Source organism: Rhinoraja longicauda, chromosome 36, assembly GCF_053455715.1.
Source record: "Rhinoraja longicauda isolate Sanriku21f chromosome 36, sRhiLon1.1, whole genome shotgun sequence".
NCBI classification, from domain to species: Eukaryota; Metazoa; Chordata; class Chondrichthyes; order Rajiformes; family Arhynchobatidae; genus Rhinoraja; species Rhinoraja longicauda.
In genome coordinates, this window is record NC_135988.1 from 18,077,292 (window position 1) to 18,099,005 (window position 21,714).

At 42.4% G+C, this 21,714-nt stretch overlaps 1 protein-coding gene across 1 annotated transcript in view; it reads right to left on the reverse strand.

Annotated features, from left to right (window-relative positions):
* The window catches only part of LOC144610401 (myoferlin-like), an 82,965-nt gene that overhangs the window by 39,158 nt on the left and 22,093 nt on the right, over positions 1-21,714 (reverse strand). The window contains exons 14-28 of the mRNA XM_078429034.1: positions 21,029-21,097; positions 20,613-20,656; positions 19,568-19,644; positions 18,830-18,942; positions 18,311-18,424; positions 15,138-15,315; positions 13,195-13,319; positions 12,376-12,476; positions 10,544-10,736; positions 7,841-7,996; positions 6,881-7,012; positions 4,490-4,653; positions 3,605-3,719; positions 2,913-3,015; positions 812-948 (exon numbers count right to left, since the gene is read on the reverse strand). Of these exons, the coding sequence (XP_078285160.1) occupies positions 812-948; positions 2,913-3,015; positions 3,605-3,719; positions 4,490-4,653; positions 6,881-7,012; positions 7,841-7,996; positions 10,544-10,736; positions 12,376-12,476; positions 13,195-13,319; positions 15,138-15,315; positions 18,311-18,424; positions 18,830-18,942; positions 19,568-19,644; positions 20,613-20,656; positions 21,029-21,097 (1,821 nt within the window). The remainder of the gene's footprint in view (positions 1-811; positions 949-2,912; positions 3,016-3,604; positions 3,720-4,489; positions 4,654-6,880; positions 7,013-7,840; positions 7,997-10,543; positions 10,737-12,375; positions 12,477-13,194; positions 13,320-15,137; positions 15,316-18,310; positions 18,425-18,829; positions 18,943-19,567; positions 19,645-20,612; positions 20,657-21,028; positions 21,098-21,714) is intronic.

Consider the following 21,714-nt stretch of genomic DNA (forward strand, 5'->3'; position numbering starts at 1 on the left):
GCTCTAATGAATTAAAAGCAGCATTATATAAACTGATAGAACAATCTTTGTTTGAAATTCTTCTCAACACAGGCAAAGGGAGAAAGATAAATTGTGTGTTTGGAAATTTTCTGAAAATGTTTATGGTTGTTGCATTTTGAGCTTTACAAGTAAATCACAAGTAGTAGACACTGACAGTCTCCTGGGGAGCGGGAACCCTAACCATTAAAAACACGATCCCCCCAAAATAAATTTCAGTATACAAGGACTACTGAATACTCCACAAATCCAAATCAAGTTGCAAAGAAGAGTCCCAGATTAAGGAGATGTTACACTGGTGAATTGAACAATATCCAGCCTCAGATGTAATGCTGAGAAAGACTGAATCATCAAACTCAATATCAGGCCATTCCGAAATGCTTCACTGTCGAGTATATCACGATACTGTTGCACTGCAGGAAACAGATTAGTCAATTTGTATACTGTAATGTCCCACCAACAGAAATCAAATAATACTTTAAAGATGGGGGGGGGGGGGATTAATAACTGGGGAGGCAACTCCTTTGCCCTTCTTTGGATGGTGTTGGGATATTCAAGTTGTATTATGGAGTATTTTGTGTTCAGCTGAGGGTGCAGACAGGGTCTCAGCTTATAATCTAAAAGCCTGGAACCCCAGTCCAAATTCCCAATGCTACTTTAGAGTACATGGGTCACAAAACACAGGAAAGTACAGCACAGGAACAGGTCATCTGGCCCACAATGCTGAACTAATGCAATAATTAATGCAATGAATAAGTTTTAAATTTTAATATCGAGTCCGGTGATCCTGCACCTTAACTGGACGAAAGATGATCTTCAAGGCCCGCTTCCGTATCCACCTGCGACGTCTGTGCGTGTGATAGGCTTTCTCAGTGGGATTCCACGTCTTCGGCATCTTGTCTGGTGGAATAACACTTCCATACTCCCATCCTTCAAGAGGCAGAAAACACGTTACAGAATATCCAGCAAATTATCTTTGTTGGCACTTCAGTTACGGGATTCCTGAAGATGCAACAGATGGGAAAGCATGAGATGAATCAAGAAGTCTTGGTTAGACGTCAAGTTTGGATTGCAAAACAGCCAGAATTTTGGGGAAGGCAAAGGAAGGGGCGGGGTAAAAATAGTATTTAGGCCCAGAGGCAGTTTGAGCTACAGCAGCAACACAGTGGGTCTTTCAGAACAAACATTTTTGCATTTCTGCAATGCCCTTAAAGGCGTCCAAATCAAAACTAGTCTAGGAGATATGCAATTTGTTCATATCATGCTCCCACACAATCATCATCAGAATGACCATGTAATTTGTCTTAAAGTTAGAAGAATAAATATTGTGAGCAAGATACCTGGGGTATGAAATGGTGCCATGGGATAACTTAGCTCCAATAGATGAAAAAATGTCTCATTTCAACTTAAAGGAAGCATCTCCAACAGTGAAGCTCTCCCTCAGTACTGCACTCACGTTTGGAAGCTAAATCTCATACTCGAGCACTTGGATTTGGACTAGATACTGCTATTCTAATGGTGAAATGACTGTGAAGTGAGGAATAGAAAATGTGTACTTCCAATCTTCATGGAACAGTCAGAATTTGTACTTTCTCCCTGTGACAATAGACAATAGACAATAGGTGCAGGAGTAGGCCATTCAGCCCTTCGAGCCAGCACCGCCATTCAATGCGATCATGGCTGATCACTCTCAATCAGTATCCCGTTCCTGCCTTCTCCCCATACCCCCTCACTCCGCTATCCTTAAGAGCTCTATCCAGCTCTCTCTTGAAAGCATCCAACAAACTGGCCTCCACTGCCTTCTGAGGCAGAGAATTCCACACCTTCACCACTCTCTGACTGAAAAAGTTCTTCCTCATCTCCGTTCTAAATGGCCTACCCCTTATTCTTAAACTGTGGCCCCTTGTTCTGGACTCCCCCAACATTGGGAACATGTTATCTGCCTCTAATGTGTCCAATCCCCTAATTATCTTATATGTTTCAATAAGATCCCCCCTCATCCTTCTAAATTCCAGTGTATACAAGCCCAATCGCTCCAGCCTTTCAACATACGACAATCCCGACATTCCGGGAATTAACCTAGTGAACCTACGCTGCACGCCCTCCATAGCAAGGATATCCTTCCTCAAATTTGGAGACCAAAACTGCACACAGTACTCCAGGTGCGGTCTCACCAGGGTCCGGTACAACTGTAGAAGGACCTCTTTGCTCCTATACTCAACTCCTCTTGTTACGAAGGCCAACATTCCATTGGCTTTCTTCACTGCCTGCTGTACCTGCATGCTTCCTTTCATTGACTGATGCACTAGGACACCCAGATCTCGTTGAACTCCCCCTCCTCCTAACTTGACACCATTCAGATAATAATCTGCCTTTCTATTCTTACTTCCAAAGTGAATAACCTCACACTTATCTACATTAAACTGCATCTGCCATGTATCCGCCCACTCACACAACCTGTCCAAGTCACCCTGCAGCCTTATTGCATCTTCCTCACAATTCACACTACCCCCCAACTTAGTATCATCTGGAGTTTTCTCCAAGTGTTCTGATTTCATCCCACACTCTAAAGATGTACAGGTTTGTAGGTTAATTGGCTTCGGTAAAATGGTCCCTAGAATGTAGGATAGTGCTAGTGTATGGGATGACCGCTGATCAGCGCGGACTCGGTGGGCCTGTTTCCGTGCTGTATCTCTAAAGACTAAACTAAAGTCTAAAGAAGCTGGGAGAGGGTTGAAGCAAGAAGCGCTGATAAACTAGAAAGGTTCTGACAGCAAGGGGCGAGTTCTGAGAGGGCAGTTTTAATCTAACCTGATCTACACACTACGAAACAGAAGGGAACATTACAAAACTTTGCAAAACATGCCTGTCTCACAGGACATGTGCCAACTTACCATCTTCATCTACTGCTCGAGAAAAATCTATATCCCATTCTTCCTTCCATTCCCATCCTTCAGGACATTCAATCTCGTCTATCGATAAGTGTCTATTCCCTTTCTGAAAAAAAAGTTATGCCATACTCCAGAACAGATAATGCTTCCTAAAATGATCATCATATCCAAGGAAACAACTGAAACGGCAAGGGTTGAGGTGCAGGAATCATGGGCTTCCTGCCCTTATATATCTAAGTTGAAAAGATACAAGTCTCCTTTCTATTTCTACTGGTAGGAGTATCTTTTTGAGTTGGCAGTGACCTGGAAGGACGTGTCTGAGGCACTTGTCGGATGGAGATTGTGTGTGCAAGTCTGAAATCAAATATCGACAACTGAAAAATGTTTGTAACTATCTTGGAGCAGATTAGCAAACTTCTCTAAGCCACAGAGATACTTTCTGCATAAACTCAGCAACATATAATCAAATTTTGTTTTGGCCATTTACCATTGAGATTGTGGCATCTGCATGTAAAGATTTACAGATTTGATATGCCTAAATAATTTAGAAAGTAAAAGGATTCTGAGAAGATTAATTTTCATCCCAATTAGTCAAGTTTTGATTTATAATGGTGACCAATTAATAAGAAAACTAACTGGACATCTTGACATACATTTGATGTTTAACAATACAAAATGACTTGTGAAACACCTACCTCATCAGTAAACAGTTCGAAAGCTGGGCTCCAGTCTCCTCCAGCTAGATGAGTTTCATTTTCATAAACATCATCTATAAATTCAGTGTGCCCAGCATCAGAATCAAACAGCAAGCTGTAAAGAGAGGAATAAACTAGTGTTTTCTCACATGTAAATCACACCTCACATTCATCATGTCACTTGCTCATGGTCACCACCGAGCTGCAATTTAACTCTAACTTGCAACATCAGAGCACTCACTCAACAGGAAAAGGAATCATATGAAGTAACTTGAAAGAGCACAAGGTGCATTGTGTTTGTTAGCAACTGCTGGGCTCAGGATGTTCATGGGTGAAGCAACTATGGTCATTAGTTTAAACACAGGAAATACAGCAATCTATTTGCACAAAATACGATCCTACCAAGAGCAATGTGATGAAGAGTGGCTGCAATATTTAAGTGATGATTGAGGGCCAATTTTGATCACAGCATCAAGAACAATTTGGTGAAATCACAGCTCACTTAATTTTTTCAAAAAACCTTGTGGGATAATTTGAAACTCATACTTCAGTTTTACAATATCGGAGGCCATTTGCTCAACAGGATACGTTGGTATCGTAATCATCCACTCTACCCCAATTTCCATCCACGTACCACACTAAGGGTGACACATACTGTAAGCCAATTAATCAACTATCAGCACATCTTTCGGATGAGATTTGAAATTGAAGCACCTTGAGGACATCCACACAAACACCACACAGCACCAGAGGTCAGGACTGAACCAGCTGTGCTGGAGCTGTAAGGCAGCAGCACCATCTGCTGCCCTTGAGGGATTCACTTCTACATCATCTGCAAAGCTCTACACTAACTGCAAAGCTCATTAGGGATAAAAACCAACATACCAATGCTCTGGGTCGATGGTCCACTTTCCATCCCATTGCCAGCCTTTCAGAGGGTGGAAAGCTTTTTTTGAAAGTCGCATTTTCCCCATCGCATCAGAATACATCGGATGCTGCAGCAATCCACTGGTACCCCAATGGCCCATTACTTTTGCTTGATTTTCATACTGAAAATTAAAACAGAAAGCATGACTGCTAAGCAGATAAATATGGCTACCATGAAGGCACAATCATAGATTGTTTAAGATAGATATGGACCAGGATGGGCTTAGTTTAGTTTATTATTGTCACATGTACCGACGTACAGTGAAAAGCTTTTTTGTTGTGTGCTATCTCGGTTAGAACTGAGATGAGGAAAAACTTTTTCAGTCAGAGAGTTGTGAATCTGTGGAATTCTCTGCCTTAGAAGGCAGTGGAGGCCAATTCTCTGAATGCATTCAAGAGAGAGCTGGATAGAGCTCTTAAGGATAGCGGAGTCAGGGGGTATGGGGAGAAGGCAGGAACGGGGTACTGATTGAGAATGATCAGCCATGATCACATTGAATTGCGGTGCTGGCTCGAAGGGCCGAATGGCCTCCTCCTGCACCTATTGTCTATTGTCTATCTAGTCAGCGAAAACACTGTACATGGTTCTTCCACTGAGCTGAGTTATATGGTGTCTGCCAAGGCATCATCTTGAGCAGCTGGCTCAGCACATATAAAGCCTGCCCTCCCTTTACCACTCCAATCTAAATGCATCACAGATGAAGAATGTACTGGGCCTCCATTGTAAAACTAAATGCCAACAAAAAGCCTACATGGTATTCTGTAGGATTATATACTGAACCACAGAAAAGAAAGATTATTTAAGTTTTGATGAAGGTCACTGAGCTGAAACATTGAGTCGGTGTCTTGCTTCACGGATACTACCTGACTTGCTGAGTGTTTTCAGTCTTAAAGGTTATTCAAGAGATGATGGCTGCACATCTCTCAGCCAGAAATTGATTGCTAATTATTTTGAAGGTGGACACAAAATGCTGGAGTAATTCAGCAGGACAGGCAGCATCTCTGGAGAGAAGGAATGGGTGGCGTTTCGGGACGAGACCCTTCATTGCTAATTATTTTGATGTCCATGCTATGCTTGGCAGAGAGCCTGATACTTTCTGTGTTTGTACTTTACTGTATGTTAATAATTTCTATTAAGATCATGACCCAAACTTGCATTTAGCTTTTTCACTGTTTATTGGATTAACATAAATAACTCCAATCAAAGTATGCAGAGATGTCAAATAACGACACAAAGTCCTGGGGTAACTCAGTGGGTTAGGAGCATCTCAGGAGAACATGGAGAGGTGATGTTTAAGGTCAGGACCATTCTTCAGACTAAGATGTGTTTGGAATGCATAATTTAATTAAGTTAAATGCAGACTTTTTAAAATCTTTTTTATTTTCCTAGTTTATATTCCATGTTGATGGCGCTGCTCATTTGGAAACTGAAATTAATGTCACTGCTCATGCCCAGTAATCTCCAAATATGAGTGCATCTTACTGAAGGTTGAACCAGATTAAATTGGTGAAAATGCAGAAGCACTGTGCAACTAAACTTTAGCTAAAATTCACCAGCACCTGAGTGACAGAGTTGTCTTGTAGGGTAATGCAGCTGTGTCACAGTCCCATTACTGCAATCAATACTGACCTCTAGTGCAGTCTCTCAGGGGTTTGCATATTCTCCCAGTGGCACAGCGATAGAGTTGCTGCCTTACAGTGCTTGCAGTGCTGGAGACCCGGGTTCCATCCCGTTTACAGGTGCTGTCTGTACAGTTTGTACATTCTCCCCGTGACCTGCGTATGTTTTCTCCGAGATCTTCGGGTTCCTCCCACACTCCATAGCGTACAGGTTTGTAGGTTAATTGGCTTGTTTAAAGTGTAAATTGTTCCTAGTGTGTGTAGGGTAGTGTTAATGCGCGGGGATCGCTGGCCGGTGTGGACCCGATAGGCCGAAGGGCCTGTTTCCGCGCTGTATCTCTAAACTAAAACTAAACTAAAGACTGCATGTTCCAACTCCTCCTACGATGGTCTGATCTCCTCCCACAACCAAAGGGGGAGTAACAGAAGAACATCATACCAACAACCTGTCGGACACTAAATATGGGAGGGGTGGGGGGGGGGGGCAATGGGTGCTCTCAGCCTTTCCACACATAAATGTACTATTCTAGGATTGGCACCGAGTTTGTAAGAGAGGACAGAACTTCCCACCGGTTCCTGAGAACCTCCTCAGAAAACAGTTCCACCCTCTGATATCAAGGCACTGAATAATTACATGAGGACAACTATCGGAGTAGTTACAGAACCAAATGTTTGTTCAGCTGATTCCATGCAGCTTTTTCTGACAATATTTTCAAATATTCAACTTACTCTTTCTGCAGCAACCATAAATTTTCCATCAATTAGTTTTTCAAATTCTTCTTCATCAGAAGACAACCCCAGCCAGATCCATAGGCGGAGATGAGCTGCATACCTCATTTCATGAATCTTGTCATGGTGGTACTGTCAACATCAATTAAATAAAATAGCAATTAATGTTTAGTTTAGAGATACAGTGCGGAAACAGGCCCTTCGGCCCACCAAGTTCGCGCTGACCAATGATCCCCGCACACTAACGCTATCCTACACACACAAGTGACAATTTATAATTATACCAAGCCAATTAACCTACAAACCTGGTTTTTATTCACAAAATGCTGGAGTAACTCAGCAGGTCAGGCAGCATCTTGGGAGAGAAGGAATGGGTGACGTTTCGGGTCGAGACCCTTCTTCAGATTGTCACCCATTCCTTCTCTCCCGAGATGCTGCCTGACCTGCTGAGTTACTCCAGCATTTTGTGAATAAAAACCTTCGATTTGTGCCAGCATCTGCAGTTATTTTAACCTACAAACCTGTACGTTTTTGGATCTGATCTTTAATGGAATTCATTATAGACGTAATAGTGACTAAAACAATGGGTTGTCACTTCATTTTCAGGGGGTGGAGGGTGTGGGGTGATACTTTTGAAAACACTCAGGCAATATACCTTATAAGGAGAAAGGTAACAGCTACTATAAAAATAACACTTGAAATCACAGGAGAAAATTAAAAGCATCACTCTTAAATATCTCTGAGTTAAATATACTTCCTCCATAAAACTACATCAGTATTTTTCATCTTCACCATTTATTTACCATTTATTTAGCAATTCTGATTCAGCTTCAGTGAAGTAATAATGGGTGAAATAATTATGCATCTCAGCAAATAAATTTGAAAGGCAAAGCAGCAACGGGCACAAAAGACTGAGGAACAAACAGCTAACACCAACATTTCTGGGAAATTTTGACCCACCTTCATAAACACGGTTTGTAACTTTCCACAGAATTTCCCACAAGACTTCTTGTCGCTACTCGAAAACAGAACTAAATGCGATTTGATCCGAGCGTAAGCCACCCGCTTCTCTCCAGACAGCATCCAGATTATGATGTCAGGTAAGCTTATCTGAGGCTGCAAGATCAGAAAAGAACGTAGAAGCTTTTACTTATTCAGTCTGTTGACTTTCCCTTCCCATTTTCTTATGTGTCTCCTAACCTCTTGTGGAGAGCCTGGAGAGCTCTGGAATATCCTGACCGCAGACTGCACGATAGCTCAGCCCGCCCACCCACCCACCCCCTTGGCACAATGCTGGAAGGTGTACTTCTCACAGTAGTAAATGGACAGCAATCAGCAGCTGGAACCATAGATTCAGAATTGTTGCACAGGAGGCCACCATTCAATCCATCAACTCTATGCTGGCTCCTGGCAGAGTATCCCGAAGATCACAGCTTTTCGTTTTTAGCTCTGCAAATTATTCTCGAGTGCCAATCAAATTCCCTTTTTTGATTGAATTGTTTGATTCCATCACATTTACTTACAGTGAATTCCAGATCATAACGTGAGTCAGTCATAGTGTGGAAACAGGCCCCTCAGCCCAATTTGCCCATGCCTACCCACATGCTTCATCTACACTAGTCCCTTCTGTCTGTGTTTGGCCAATATCCTTCTAACCCTATCCTATCCATGTACCTGTCCAAATTAGCCTTTGTTACAAAATTCTCCTCACAGCTCACTCCACTGCCCTTTTTTTGTAGAAAAAGGTCATCGGCATACATTTTGATCATTGCCATTGGTGCCTACAGTGGATTGTCGTCCTAAAAGCTGTTTAAGTTGCTTAAGGGCCTAATTTCATTAATACATTTTACTTTTTACACTTTCTGTAATATTAAAAATTCTAAAAATGTGAAAATCTAGTATTCAACTTTTTTAAGAGGCGCTGATACACTGTCCCATCTCCATCTTCCTTGTTCTTAGAACCTAACATTGTAAATGTGTCGTCGGGTGCTTGAACTATCTGCTGGTGGATATTGTTTTTCCTTATTTACTTTTTCAGATCAGGTATTCATTTTTATCAAATCTTCTCTCCACCACAAGAACAACCCACCTTCGCCAGTCTAATCTATAACAGAAATCCCTGGAACTGTTCCAGCAAATCATTTTTGTTTTTTCTGCAGCATCTTGACATTGCTCTCAATGATATCTGCGTTAAACTGGACACTGTGCTTTGTATTCCTTTTTGTTATGGATAGCAACAGTTCATATGCTTTATGGGCCACTCTCTCAATATGCCAAACCACTTTCAAGGATTTGTGTACATATGCACTCAGGTCTCTCAGTTCTTTTAGAGCCATCCAACTTTTCCCCACCTCTTCAGCTGAAGGGAGCTGCCCCAACAGTATTTGCAGAGCTGTCGTTATCAATGCTGCAGAATTCAAGCATCAAAGTTTCGAACAATAAACGGCCAGATGGTTTGACTGACTTAAAGCAAATCTAAACTAAAAAGTAGCTCATGGAGTTAATTAAATGAATGGACAGAAAGTCACCAATTTACTTCAAATATATCGTCTGATCTGCTGAGTATTTGCAGCATGTGCTGTTGGTTTGGGATTTCGACTATTGCGCATCAGATAATCCCTCCGCACCATCATCCACAGGGGAACCCAATGAAAAATGAAAACCAAAATGAAATGTGAAAAAAAAGTGGCACTTTGTTTTATAAAACTCCTATCTCTGCAAAATCAGTTTAATTGTCACTGCACAATGTCTAAAACAAAGTCACGGGATTGTAATCATGAATAAATAATGTGGGCAACACAGATGTTGAAACAGAATACAGTAAGAAAATCTTTGGAGACACTCGGATGGGGAGGGACTAGAAAGATTAGGAGTTGGGGAAACAGACAGGAACATGTACCTTTTTCCTTGTAACCACATAGCTTTGTTGGCAGATTAGTAACTTGTGTCCCACCATTTCTTTGAGGTTACTCTGTGTTTATGCACTCCCGTGTGCATAAAATATTGCCCAAGGTGGAAATACTAAACAAAACACTTTTATTCCAGACTGTATACACCCAGACCATTGAAACAAATGAATTCAAATATGGGCATAGCTCTTTTCTTTTTTGTCTTTCTTATCCTGAAAGATAATGTCTTGATTCCTCTTGGTCATAACTGGCCAATTCACATTAGGTCTATCAGCAGACACACACCTGAGTCACACCAGACATGCTCTCCGTGTGACCATTCATTTCTGACCATTACTTTAACAATATTACATTGTTTCCCACCAAAACAGTTTCACACTCTGAAGTACTTCTGGGGTGCAGTGACTTGTAATATAGACAACTGTTTCTAACCCTCAACTGAAAATTAATTACAAAATTTAAAATTTTAAAAGTGATTACATTATAAAGTTCCTTGGGACTTCCAGAAGTGTATGAGATCCTACTCCAATCAATGTGCAACTCCCAGTACTTTGTCCTCCTTGCTTTCTTCAACTTCTACGTGCTGGCGTTTCTATCAGTCAACCTGTTTTGAACACTCTCCAAACATGTTGTGGTGCCTCCCAATCCTGTTACAATTCAACCAGTCCAGAACTTGTCCAAATTCAAGGAACATAACTGCTTCACACTGGAATATTCCCCCTTGTACACTTGTATTAAGCACTAGAAAGCAAACCTCCTCTGCTACTGACGTGAGCCTCTCAATCCAGTCTTCGATTTCAGGCAGCTTGTCTTGGATATTAATGTTTTTATCGTTCAATTTCTCTGCAGATTTCCTAATTTTCTTCAGAATGAGAATTTGTTGACCGTACAGGTATTGATCGAGAAGAGTCACATGGGGTAGCTTTTTCACTGATGGGAGTGATCGACTGCAATAGGGAAGAAAGATAAAGAAATTAGCTACAAGGTTTAAGTGATGGAGGTTGTCAGTGCCATGTACTGCCTGTGCAAGGTGCATTTCAATCATTCATGAAGCCAAACCATTGCTTAGACTACAATTAATTTACCAGCATGTCTTTGAGACTTGGTACAGAGTGGATCATGTAACAAAACCCACGTAGTCCCAAGACCTCAACTGTGGAATAGGCGGAGGAGGATGCCTGACTTTAGTCGAGCGTCATAACGGCTGGGAAGGCGGATGAAGGCTGCAGCAGGTCGTCTTGGACTCCATGCCACTGGATCCTGACCCAGATCTGTCAAGGACCGTGTGGTCCAATCTCCCCACGTTAAACAAAGTCATGTACAGGCTTCCTCCATAAAAGGAATACGACCCTATGGAGAGGACAGTCATACTCGCTTCGAGTGACTGCCGATGAGTCACAGGGAAAACATGAAAACTCTACATGACAACATCCAAGATCAGAATCCCTGGTGCCCTGAGGCAACTGTGCTAAAAGCAGCACCACTGCCCATCCCTGGGTCAGATTACTCTCAGTTGAATTAACAAGCAGTTTACTTTGAGGGAAAGATACTATTCATGTTATGTTACAATTCCGTCAGTTTTAGACAATAGACAATAGACAATACAGTCACAGTCAATTTAACATTGTTGTTGTTTCTGTAAGGGTGAAGATTATTTTCACCAAGGTGAATAACGTCAAGTTACGAGTGGAACAGTTTCCATTTTAGAAGCTTCTGGTTATATCGAAATGCAGATGTATTAAGCAATACCATGCAAACAAGTTCTCACTCACATAACCAATAGAAGCAGTGGACCCGTGGACCCTTGCACCTGCTCCACTATTTAATATAAGGTAGACACAAAATATTGGAGTAGCTCAGCGGGTCAGGCAGCATCTCTGGAGAGAAGGAATGGGTGACGTTTTGGGTCGAGACCCTTCTTCAGACTGATGTCAGGGGAGGGGGCTGGACAAAGATAGGATGTAGTCAGAGACTATTTAATATAATGGCTCATCTATTACCTCAGCACCACTTTTCTGCACCAACCCTATTTCCTAAATATAGGAAAATCTATGAATATCAGTCTTAAGTTCATTAAACGAATGGGCCTCCTTGGGTGGAAAATTTCAAAGAATCAGTACCTCTGAATTTTATTCCTTGGAGTGCAGGGGGTTGTGGGGCAATCTTAGTTCTATGTTACCCCACTTTCACATCAACTCCCTACACACAAGGTTAAATTTTATAGAGACCAATTAACCTGCAAACCCACACATCTTTGGGATGTGGGTGGAAACCGGAGCACCCTGAGGAAACCCATGCGGTCACAGGGATAACGTATAAACTCTACACAGACAGCAGCCGCGCTCAGGATTAAACTTGAGGACAGCGATGAGCCAGAGGCTCTGGTGCTGTGAGGCAGCAGCTCTGTCAGCTGCCAAAAAAGGTCCAATGAAAATTGTAAAAGCTGCCAATCAACAAGTGAAACCTACCAAGACTTGCTGAGAGAGAGGAAACATCAAATTTGTCCATCAAACGGCATCTGGTCCCAGGTGATGAATTTAAATATTTAATCCACATCTTTTAGTGGATTGACTTAGTGCTACCTACTTGCAATCTTTCACCACACGGTCAAGCATCTTTATCCATGCCCCTGTGAGATGAGTTCCTCCACCTGACAACGCTGTCTTGACGTCTTCCAAATTAATTTTCTAAAGAACGTGAAATAATAGTGTAGCATTATCAGATATTCACCTAATATTTCAAGATTTATACACATACACACATTATATATCTATATATATATGCACATATTACTGATTTTGATATGAACGTAGGAAATAATGTTTAGTAATTTGTAGATAGGTAGTGTGTTTGATGGTAAAAGGACAGATGCGCAGACCAATGGCAGATGGAATTTAATCCTGATTAGTGTGAACATTTAATACAAAAGTAGAAATGGGTCATTTCCAAAATTACATGAAAATGACTGCATAAAATACCAAAATAAAAAGGTTCTCTACCAATCGTGTATTTCATGCCATTTTCACAGCAACAGTAAATTGAAGGGGTTGGAAGGCAATGGGCCAGAGGGGATTAGCCCAATATGCCAAATTGGTCGGCATGGACAAGGTGGGATGAAGGGCCAGTTTCTGCGCCGTCCAGTTCTATGACTTTCTGACAGCCCACTATTATTTTGTTTCTACATATTTCATTCTGTCATGCACTGTTATCTTACTGTCCAAATCTCTCCCAATCACAGGCTTTCCCATTTATTCTCTCTCACACACTTGCTCAATAGTTGCAGATATTTAACATTTTCCAATTCTGACGAGGTTTCATTGATCTGCAACTATAACTCTGTTCCTTTATTCTGCCAGAGGCTGCTGACAGGTGTAGCATTTTCAATTCATTGCCCAAAATACTCACCAGTCTATCTATGATTTTAAGCAACACATTTAATCTATCGAGTCTGTGGTCAATATTTTCCCAGAACGATGGCAGAGCCGCCACAGGTTTCGTGTCACACCAGAAGAGGTAATAATAGTAGTTTCCTGCAAGCGTAGGATGACATAGGGTTAGTGATCCTGAAACTAACTGGCATAATCAGACTTCTTTTACTTGTACAAATTCAAACTTTAGCTCTTAAAACCACACTTAACTGTGGTTGTCAAATTATTTCACAGAAAATAAGTTTTAATTCTCATCAGTAACAGGTTATACTTTTTCACTCTCTAGCTTTACCCTCCAGTTGTACAGGAAGATGGAACCTGAGCATTCATTTTGTTTATCTCTCATTATCAATCTCTGCTGCCTGACTTTGCTGAGTGTTTCCAGCATTACCTGGAATTTTAACATAGGTTTTCTGCAGTTTTGTTGATCAAATCAAATCTAACGTAGGTGCAGAGTTCTCCCAAGGCCCTGCTGCATTTTAAAAATGACCAACACTGTGTTCACCTCGCTGCTGATTGTAGGAGCTTGCTGTGTACAATTTAGTTGGCAGTGCGTCTAATATTTTATGAATTACCCTCAACAGGACGTGAAGCTTCAAAATGATTCATTGCTACTTCGTGGGGAGAGTGGTAAAAGATGAGGAATGGTCTTGAGACTATGAAATGCACCAGATAAATGTCTCTATTATCCATTTGCATGATTTGGTTTTGGTCTTGCGCTGTCTCATTCCAATAGTTTTTTAAAAACAGTTTGGATCTATTGTATTTTGCAGATGAGCTGAGGAGAATTATTAATACTTAAGGCTTTAGCCAATAATATTAACATTCCAAAGGCCAAAGGTCAACTAGAAAAAAAAAAATGTTTTAACAGCTGATACCGTGTTAGCAAATACATTTTGTATTTCAACATGCATTTTGATTTAACAATGCATCATGACAAAATGCAGTTATTTCAATTATTGTGCGTAAACTATTGCCTTTGATTATAGATATGTTCAGAACAGATACATGATGTTACCGGGGTAATGTGGATAAGCTCATATTAACCTCAGTTCTAAATTACCTTTGATTTCAGTTTAATTTAGAGATTCAGCATGGAAACAAGACCTTGGACCCATCCAGTCCACACTGACTCATACACTAGTTCCATGTAATCCTAGTTTTGCATCCTCCACACTAGGTGCCATTTACAGAAGCCAATTCATCTACAAACCTGTACGTCTTTGCAATGTGGGAGGAAACCGGAGCACCTGGAGAAAACCCTCGTGGTCACAGGGAGAACATACAAACTCCATAGAGACAGAACCCATAGTCAGGATCAAACCCAGGTTCTTGACGCTGTAAGGCAGCAACTCTACTGCAGCACCACTGTGCCCTATCTCGTGACAAAAAATCAAGCACTATAAAGCAATCAGACTTTGTACAGGTCATCTTCATGTTACAAACGTCTGACTTGTGGATACCCTTACATACAAATGAGCTCCCATATCATTAAATTCAAAAGTTCGACACGCATACATACATTTGTTCCAACAGCAGAATTTACTCTTTTTAAAATCAGTCTTATGTGCTTTTGATGCTATTCATAACTGTGGAGGTATGGTTATCATATTAAGTGACCCGTGTATGTTTTTCAACTAACGAACAAAATCGGGTAATAGATGTCTGGAATCAGTTTTCTATCCAGGTCGGCTTGCAAATGCACTCTTTTAAAAAAAGGTCTAACCTACCTTCTCTTCCTGACTGCAAAGAAATAAAAAAACATGCAACCAATTTATCTTTAACCATTAAACTGAACATGCTCCACAGGTTGAGAGAGAAAAACAGTTACTGTTTCAGGTTAACAAGCTCTCATCAGAACCCTTCATGTTTTACACTTCCAGTGCCTTCTTCAGTACCATTCAATATAGCTCTACTTACCGTCAAACACAGGCTGGTAGTGCTGGGTGGTGGACGCGTGAAGTTTACAAGACTTGTCAACTCTATTCCCATAATTCCCCATGCTGACCTCAAACTGGATTGGCTCCTTAGACTCTTGCAGCTGTGTGGCCGAGTAGAACACAACGCAGAGACTGTACCTTCGCCTGTGCAAGTACTTCTGCAGCCATACAATGGAAACATAGACATTTCTTGCAGCACAGAATACAAAATAACATTTCAATATAGAAACATAGAAAAATAGGTGCAGGAGTAGGCTATTCGGCCCTTCGAGCCAGCACCGCCATTCAATATGATCATGGCTGATCATCTAAAATCAGTACCCCGTTCCTGCTTTTTCCCCATACCACTTGATTTCTTTAGCCCTAAGAGCTAAATCTAACTCCCTCTTGACACCATCCAGTGATTTGGCCTCCACTTCCTTCTGTGGCAGAGAATTTCACAGATTCACAACTCTCTGGGTGAAGAGGTTTTACATTATCTCAGTCCTAAATGGCCCTTATTCTAAAACAGCGCCCCTGGTTCTGGACTCCCCCAACGTCGGGAACATTTTTCCTGCATCTAGCCTTTCCAATCCTTTAAGAATTTTATATTAAGAATTATATACTTTTCAGAAGAGATTGATAAAACCGAAACCTGATCCCACATCAGGGGAAAACTTGGTGAGAGGATGACAGAAAGGTTGTCAGAAAGATTCAACAATAGAAATGATGAAGGAACTTCAACCTAGAATATTAACTCTATTTTTATTTCTGCCTGACCTGATGAGTGTGTGTGGCCTTTTCTGTTTTTGAGGTTGGAATCTCAGGCAGCCATGGTAGACCAATGCAACAAAAACCCACACGAGGCCAGAACAGGAGCAACACAAAGTCAGAAGGCGGCTATAGAAGTAGGAAAGGGCAAGGATACAATGAAGCTCAAAAGCAGAGGTGAGAATTTTAAGCTCAACGTATGGCTAGATTCAAAAGCAATGCAAGTCAGTGACCACAAGGGAATGAGACTTGATGTGAGCTCAGCAACAGATAGTTATTCTTGTTTAGGTTTATGGAGGCTAGAAGAGGGTGGTTGGCTGGAAGACCATTGGAAATTAGTCCAGATATCAGATCAGGGATTGATCAGTAGATGGGTTAAGATGATTTACATTGCTTCATCAATGAGATCCAACTGTTTAGCACACCTCTCTCTAAACAACATGATTATAATCCTATTAAAAATAAAATCATGATCAGAGTATGACAGTATGTTGCTTACAATGACAAGAGGCCTCAGTCACAGAGAAAGGATTTGTTTAGTTTGGGAAGAGATCACGAGCGAAATGGGAGTCCACGGACGACAGCGGGCGTATAATGGGGTCATTCAGCCGCAGCGCAATGGGCTCCATCGTGGCGGAGTGGACCAAGCGCTGCTGCCTGACGTCCACGAGGAGAGAATAAGCCCGCAGAAAGTCGGCCCCGAGCAACGGCTGGGAGACGTCGGCGATCGTAAACAGCCACGTAAAATGACTGGCGCCGAAAACGATGTGGACCGTGCGGACGCCATATGTCTGAATAATGCTCCCATTTGCCGCGGTGAGGATGGGCCCCCGCTTCCCAGAACGAATGTCCAACGGCGAAGGGGGCAGGACGCTCAGCTCCGCCCCGGTATCCATGAGGAAGCGGCTCCCGGACCGCCGATCCCAGGCGAAGAGGCGGTGAATCTGGCCGGCCACCGCGAGGGCTATTGGCAGCCGGCCCCGGCGTTTCCCGGAAACGTGCACGGCTGGCGGCATTGTCGGGCTGCCGCACCCCAGCGCTGGTGGTAATAACACCAGTACCTCCTGCTGGTGCTGGCTGGAGCCTGCTGGTGTGGGACTGCAGGTGCACGACCCGCAATGGCCACCGGGGGTGATCTCGCAGGCCTCCGGGACGTAGCTGTCACTCCTTCCACAGCTCCCCCGCCCGACCGGAGAAAATCGGGCGCTTGTCGAGTGACGTTTAGCGCACTGACGTCATTACGGCGCGCCGCCCACAGCGCGTCCGCGCGCCTGCCGAGGGCCCGGGTGTCTTCAAAGGAGGCGTCTGTGAGCTGCAGGCGAATGTCGGCCGGCAGCAGGTGCAGGTATGTATACTCGAACATTAGGCACGGTCTGTGCCCGTCGAGTAACGCGACCATCTCCTTCAGGAGGCTAGATGGGCGCCGGTCACCGAGGCCTGGCATGTGGAGGAGCCTTTCGGCCCGCTCCATTCGGGTTAGCCCGTAGGTTTGGAGCAGCAGCTCCTTAAGGGCTTCGTATTTACCGTTGGCCGGGGGGTCCTGGAGGAACTCCGTTACCTCTTCGGCCGTGTCCTGGTCAAGGGCTCCCACCAGGTGGAAAAACTGGGTGTTATCCACTGTGATGCCCTGCAGCTGGAACTGGGCCTCCGCTTGGTAAAACCAAACGCGAGCCCGGGTGGTCCAGAAGGTCGGGAGCTTGATTCCTACCGCGTCGACAGCTGGGGCCTGGTCGGCCTGCGAGCCGGACGGGCGGTCGGATTCTGCTTTTTTGTCCATCCTAATGAATGGACCGTCGAGGTCACCAATGTAGCGCGTCGATAAAGGCAAGGAGTCAGGTATTTCGAGAAGGTATATTTTATTGTATCACAGGTATCAGACGGGTCTAGTCTGCCGGAATGGCTTGGCGCCCAAACCTTGTCCTTATATACCTGAGTCCAGGACCGCCTCCCGGGACTGGTCCATTCCCGTGCCGAGGAGTCGGTAGAAGTATGGCCCGACCCTTCGGAGCCGCCACAAAAGTATATTTTATTTATGTAGCACTTTTCATGCAATTTATTGCAGCCCAAAGTGCTTTCCACAAAAACAAACACATTTCTAAACAAAGAAACAATTTAAAACAGTAAGGACATAGGTATGCAAAGCACAGATTTATATAAAAATATAAAATGTAAAATTGGAAGTGTAAAAGAACAAAGGAAGTAAAATCAGTTAAAAGCTTGTGTAAAAAGATATGTTTTAAACTGCCGTTTAAAAATCTCAACTTAATTAAAATTGAAATCACAAAAGTGCAAGAAAGATCCACTCTTTCATTCCAGTAAACCATGATGCCAGATACTGGGGATCACGATGCTGGGCCTTGCCAATCTGATTTGTAAAGCAAGAAGGGCCTACTGTGTTAATACCTGTACTATCAAGGAATCTTCACTTGGCAGATCAACAATGTTATTTCCTGAACGGTCTGCCATCGTGGTTATTAATTCTATCAAGATTCGACCACGGTAATAGACCCCTTCCACCTGAAAGAGAAAGCAAGCATTTTAATTGGAACATCCAGACTTATTTTCGCTAGATGGGTTTCGATTTATCATTGTCAGTACCAAGGTATGGTGAAAAGCTTTGTTTCTCGTGTTATCCGACCAAACAAGATAATGCTATACATAAATACAAACAAGACAAACTCAAATACAATACGTCTAGCAAAGGGAAAGGTATGGAGTGCAGAATGTAGTTTTCAGCATTGTAGCGCATCAGTTCCAGAGACAAAGTCTTAATGTTCACAGACCACACCTCGAGCATGGACCAGACTGGACTAAGTAGTTTTTGAAAAGACATACAATAAGCACATCTTTTCAACTCTTTTGAACATTGTCAGCTCCCTCTGCAGTGAGTCTTGAAACATTGCTCAATAAATAGTCAGGTACCTTTCCAAGATTTAACTCATCATCCTTATCCGCACCATCAAGACCTTCCCTGGGACTGCCATAAAGATTCAAAAAGCATGGTCCAAAATGTGGAAGGAATCCTGTGTCTTCATCTGTTGGAATGAAAACCATTATGCATCATGGCCTAGTAATCAATAGTCAGACTTAAATCGGTTCAGTATGGAGACCAGACTTAAACAATGAGTAGGGATGCAAACTGAAACTGAAATATGGATAAAAGGGCTGCTACCATAATATTCACAGTAGTACTCAGAAGATTTATCTTTTATCCAAGGAGTGGTGACAATATGGCATTATGTTCGGCAGACATTGTGGGAAGGGTCCGTACCTGTGCTGTGTTATGTATCCTATTTGTCTGCGATGCCATCTTTGTGCAAATTAGTTGCCGCACATCCCACGGAGATTGCACTTTAAAAGTGCTTCGCTGAGTGTCAAGTGGCAGGATAAGTGATGAAAAACATCCTGAGGCGGTGAATGGTCCTTATAGAAATACATGCTTTCCAAATCTTGTACAAGATTCCTTCTGGAACTGTGGTACATTTTTATCGTCTGAGAAACTGGGGATGAGTACTGTGCAAACTGTTGCCCTGAGAGTCAATTGAAGCTTCTGGACCACTAGATCCTTGGGAATGTGGGCATAAGCAGGAATCAGAGACAAAGAAAAAAGCAGATTCAAGATGCCTCCCCCGAAAATAATATTCAGGACTATAGCTTTACCTTCTAGTCCCATTGCTGAAATCAATGAGATATTCAATTTTGTCGTTCCTAAAGGTGTTTTTTTAATTGCACTCTTCCTAAAAAGATGAAACATTTAAATTGTAACAATATGCAGTTAAAAGCCCAGAATAAATCCATCCATTGCATATTTATTAAAAAAATGTCTGCAGTCCTTCCCTACAACAACTGACTTTCCATACTCCCCAATATGAATGCAATCCCTCAACCTTTTATGAATTGATTTATTCATGAGATGTAAACATCTCTGGCAATGCCAGCATTTATTGTTCATTCTTTATTGGCATTGAACTGAGGAACTAGTTAACAGCCAATCAAATCCAAAGAAGAGTGCTGATAGGAAACATCGCCTATCCATTCCCCCAATAGATGCTGCCTTAACTACTGTGTAATCTTAGTTGACAAGAAGCTGGTCAACACTTGTGTACAAATCTTGGCTCAGGAGATGTGGAGAGTAAATGGCAGGTACAGAAAGCAATTAGAAAGGCAAGTGATATGTTAGCTTCTATTATAAAGGAGGCTAGACGACAAAAATATATAACTTCTACCACAAGAGGACAGCCCTTTGGAAAATCTATATTTCAAGTAATATGAAGTTTTGGTCTTCATACCACAGAGAGCATATTGAACAGGCAACGTGGATTTAGCAGAAGAACCCTGAAAGACACTGTCAGATGCAAGGGGCTATTTCTTCTCTGGAAAGAGTTCAGAATCGCATGGTCATGGTGTCAGGATAAGGGGTCAGATATTTAAGATGGAATGAAGGAGAGTTTTGTTTCACCAGATAGTAAATATAATGAACTATCGAGTGCATAACAAGGAGAAAAAAAGTAAATTGAGACAATTCAAAGGAGAATCAGAGAAATCAAAGAAATAGATATATGAGCTATTTATTGTGAGCAAAAATGAAGCAGTGCATTGAAGAAACTGTCTCTGAATCTGGAAGTATGTACTTTCAAACTCATTTAATAGCAAGGATGAGCGTCAGTCCCAACAATGTAAATGAAATAGAGCAACATTCACCTACCGATCATAAACCGTGAACCAGATATTGTCACTCAGTGATGGAAACTATAGGGAGGGAAAATGCAGAAAAGTTATCATCATTGTGCATATTTTACCTCAGCATTGTCTGCTGCCCCAAGCTAATGGAAAATGAACGGCAACACCATTCCCACAGAAGCTTCTTGCCTGCAGAGCCAATCAGCCAAAACTCCCCACCCACTGACTTAACCCGCAGAGTCTGGCCGCCTGCAGAAGAGCCATTTCATTCCACACCATCCGGAGGAAGCTTTAAGCTCTTTATCTTAAACCTGTGTCAACCCTATGCACACTGGGAGAACTAAAGCAGTGACTCACTGAACTGTATCAAACATGCTCTTCCTTGGCCCCTCTACCCAGCGGACATTAGTTTATAATAAAAGTTGTATGTTCCAACCTTACCCTGCTCCTCAGGTAAATCACCTGGTTCCATTCAGGATTTATCTGGTTCTCTACCATTTTTGTTGCCACCTGTGAGGAGAATAAAGGGTTAAATATCTTGAGCAGGTTCTTGATGAGGAAGGACGTCAAAGGTTACAGGGAGAAGGCAGGAGAATGGGGTTGAGAGGAAATATTGTACATTGTATGTCTTCCTGCTCATGTATATCCTATATTGTATGGTCTTCCTGCTCATGATCTTTGTGATACTCAAGATAGACACAAAATGCTGGAGTAACTCAGCGGGACAGGCAGCATCTCTGGGTAGAAGGAATGGGTGACGTTTCGGGTCGAGACCCTTCTTCAGACTGACACTAACTCAGTCTCTGTCTGAAAAAGTGTCTTGACCCGAAACATCACCCATTGCTTCTATCCAGAGATGCTGCCTGTCCCGCTGAGTTACTCCAGCATTTTGTGTCTATCTTCGGTGTAAACCAGTATCTGCAGTTCCTTCCTTCACATATTTGTGATACTCTCATTGCTATCATCTAGATGGCCTCAACTAAAGAGAATCTCTCTCAGTTTCATCTCCTCCTCATCATGGCCTCATCTTTGAGGTACCCGAGTTGTTTCAATTCAACAATCCCAGATTTAGTCACTCGGACACTGGAAGCTGTTAATTCATCTGATAAGGCATAAAGCTTATGGTT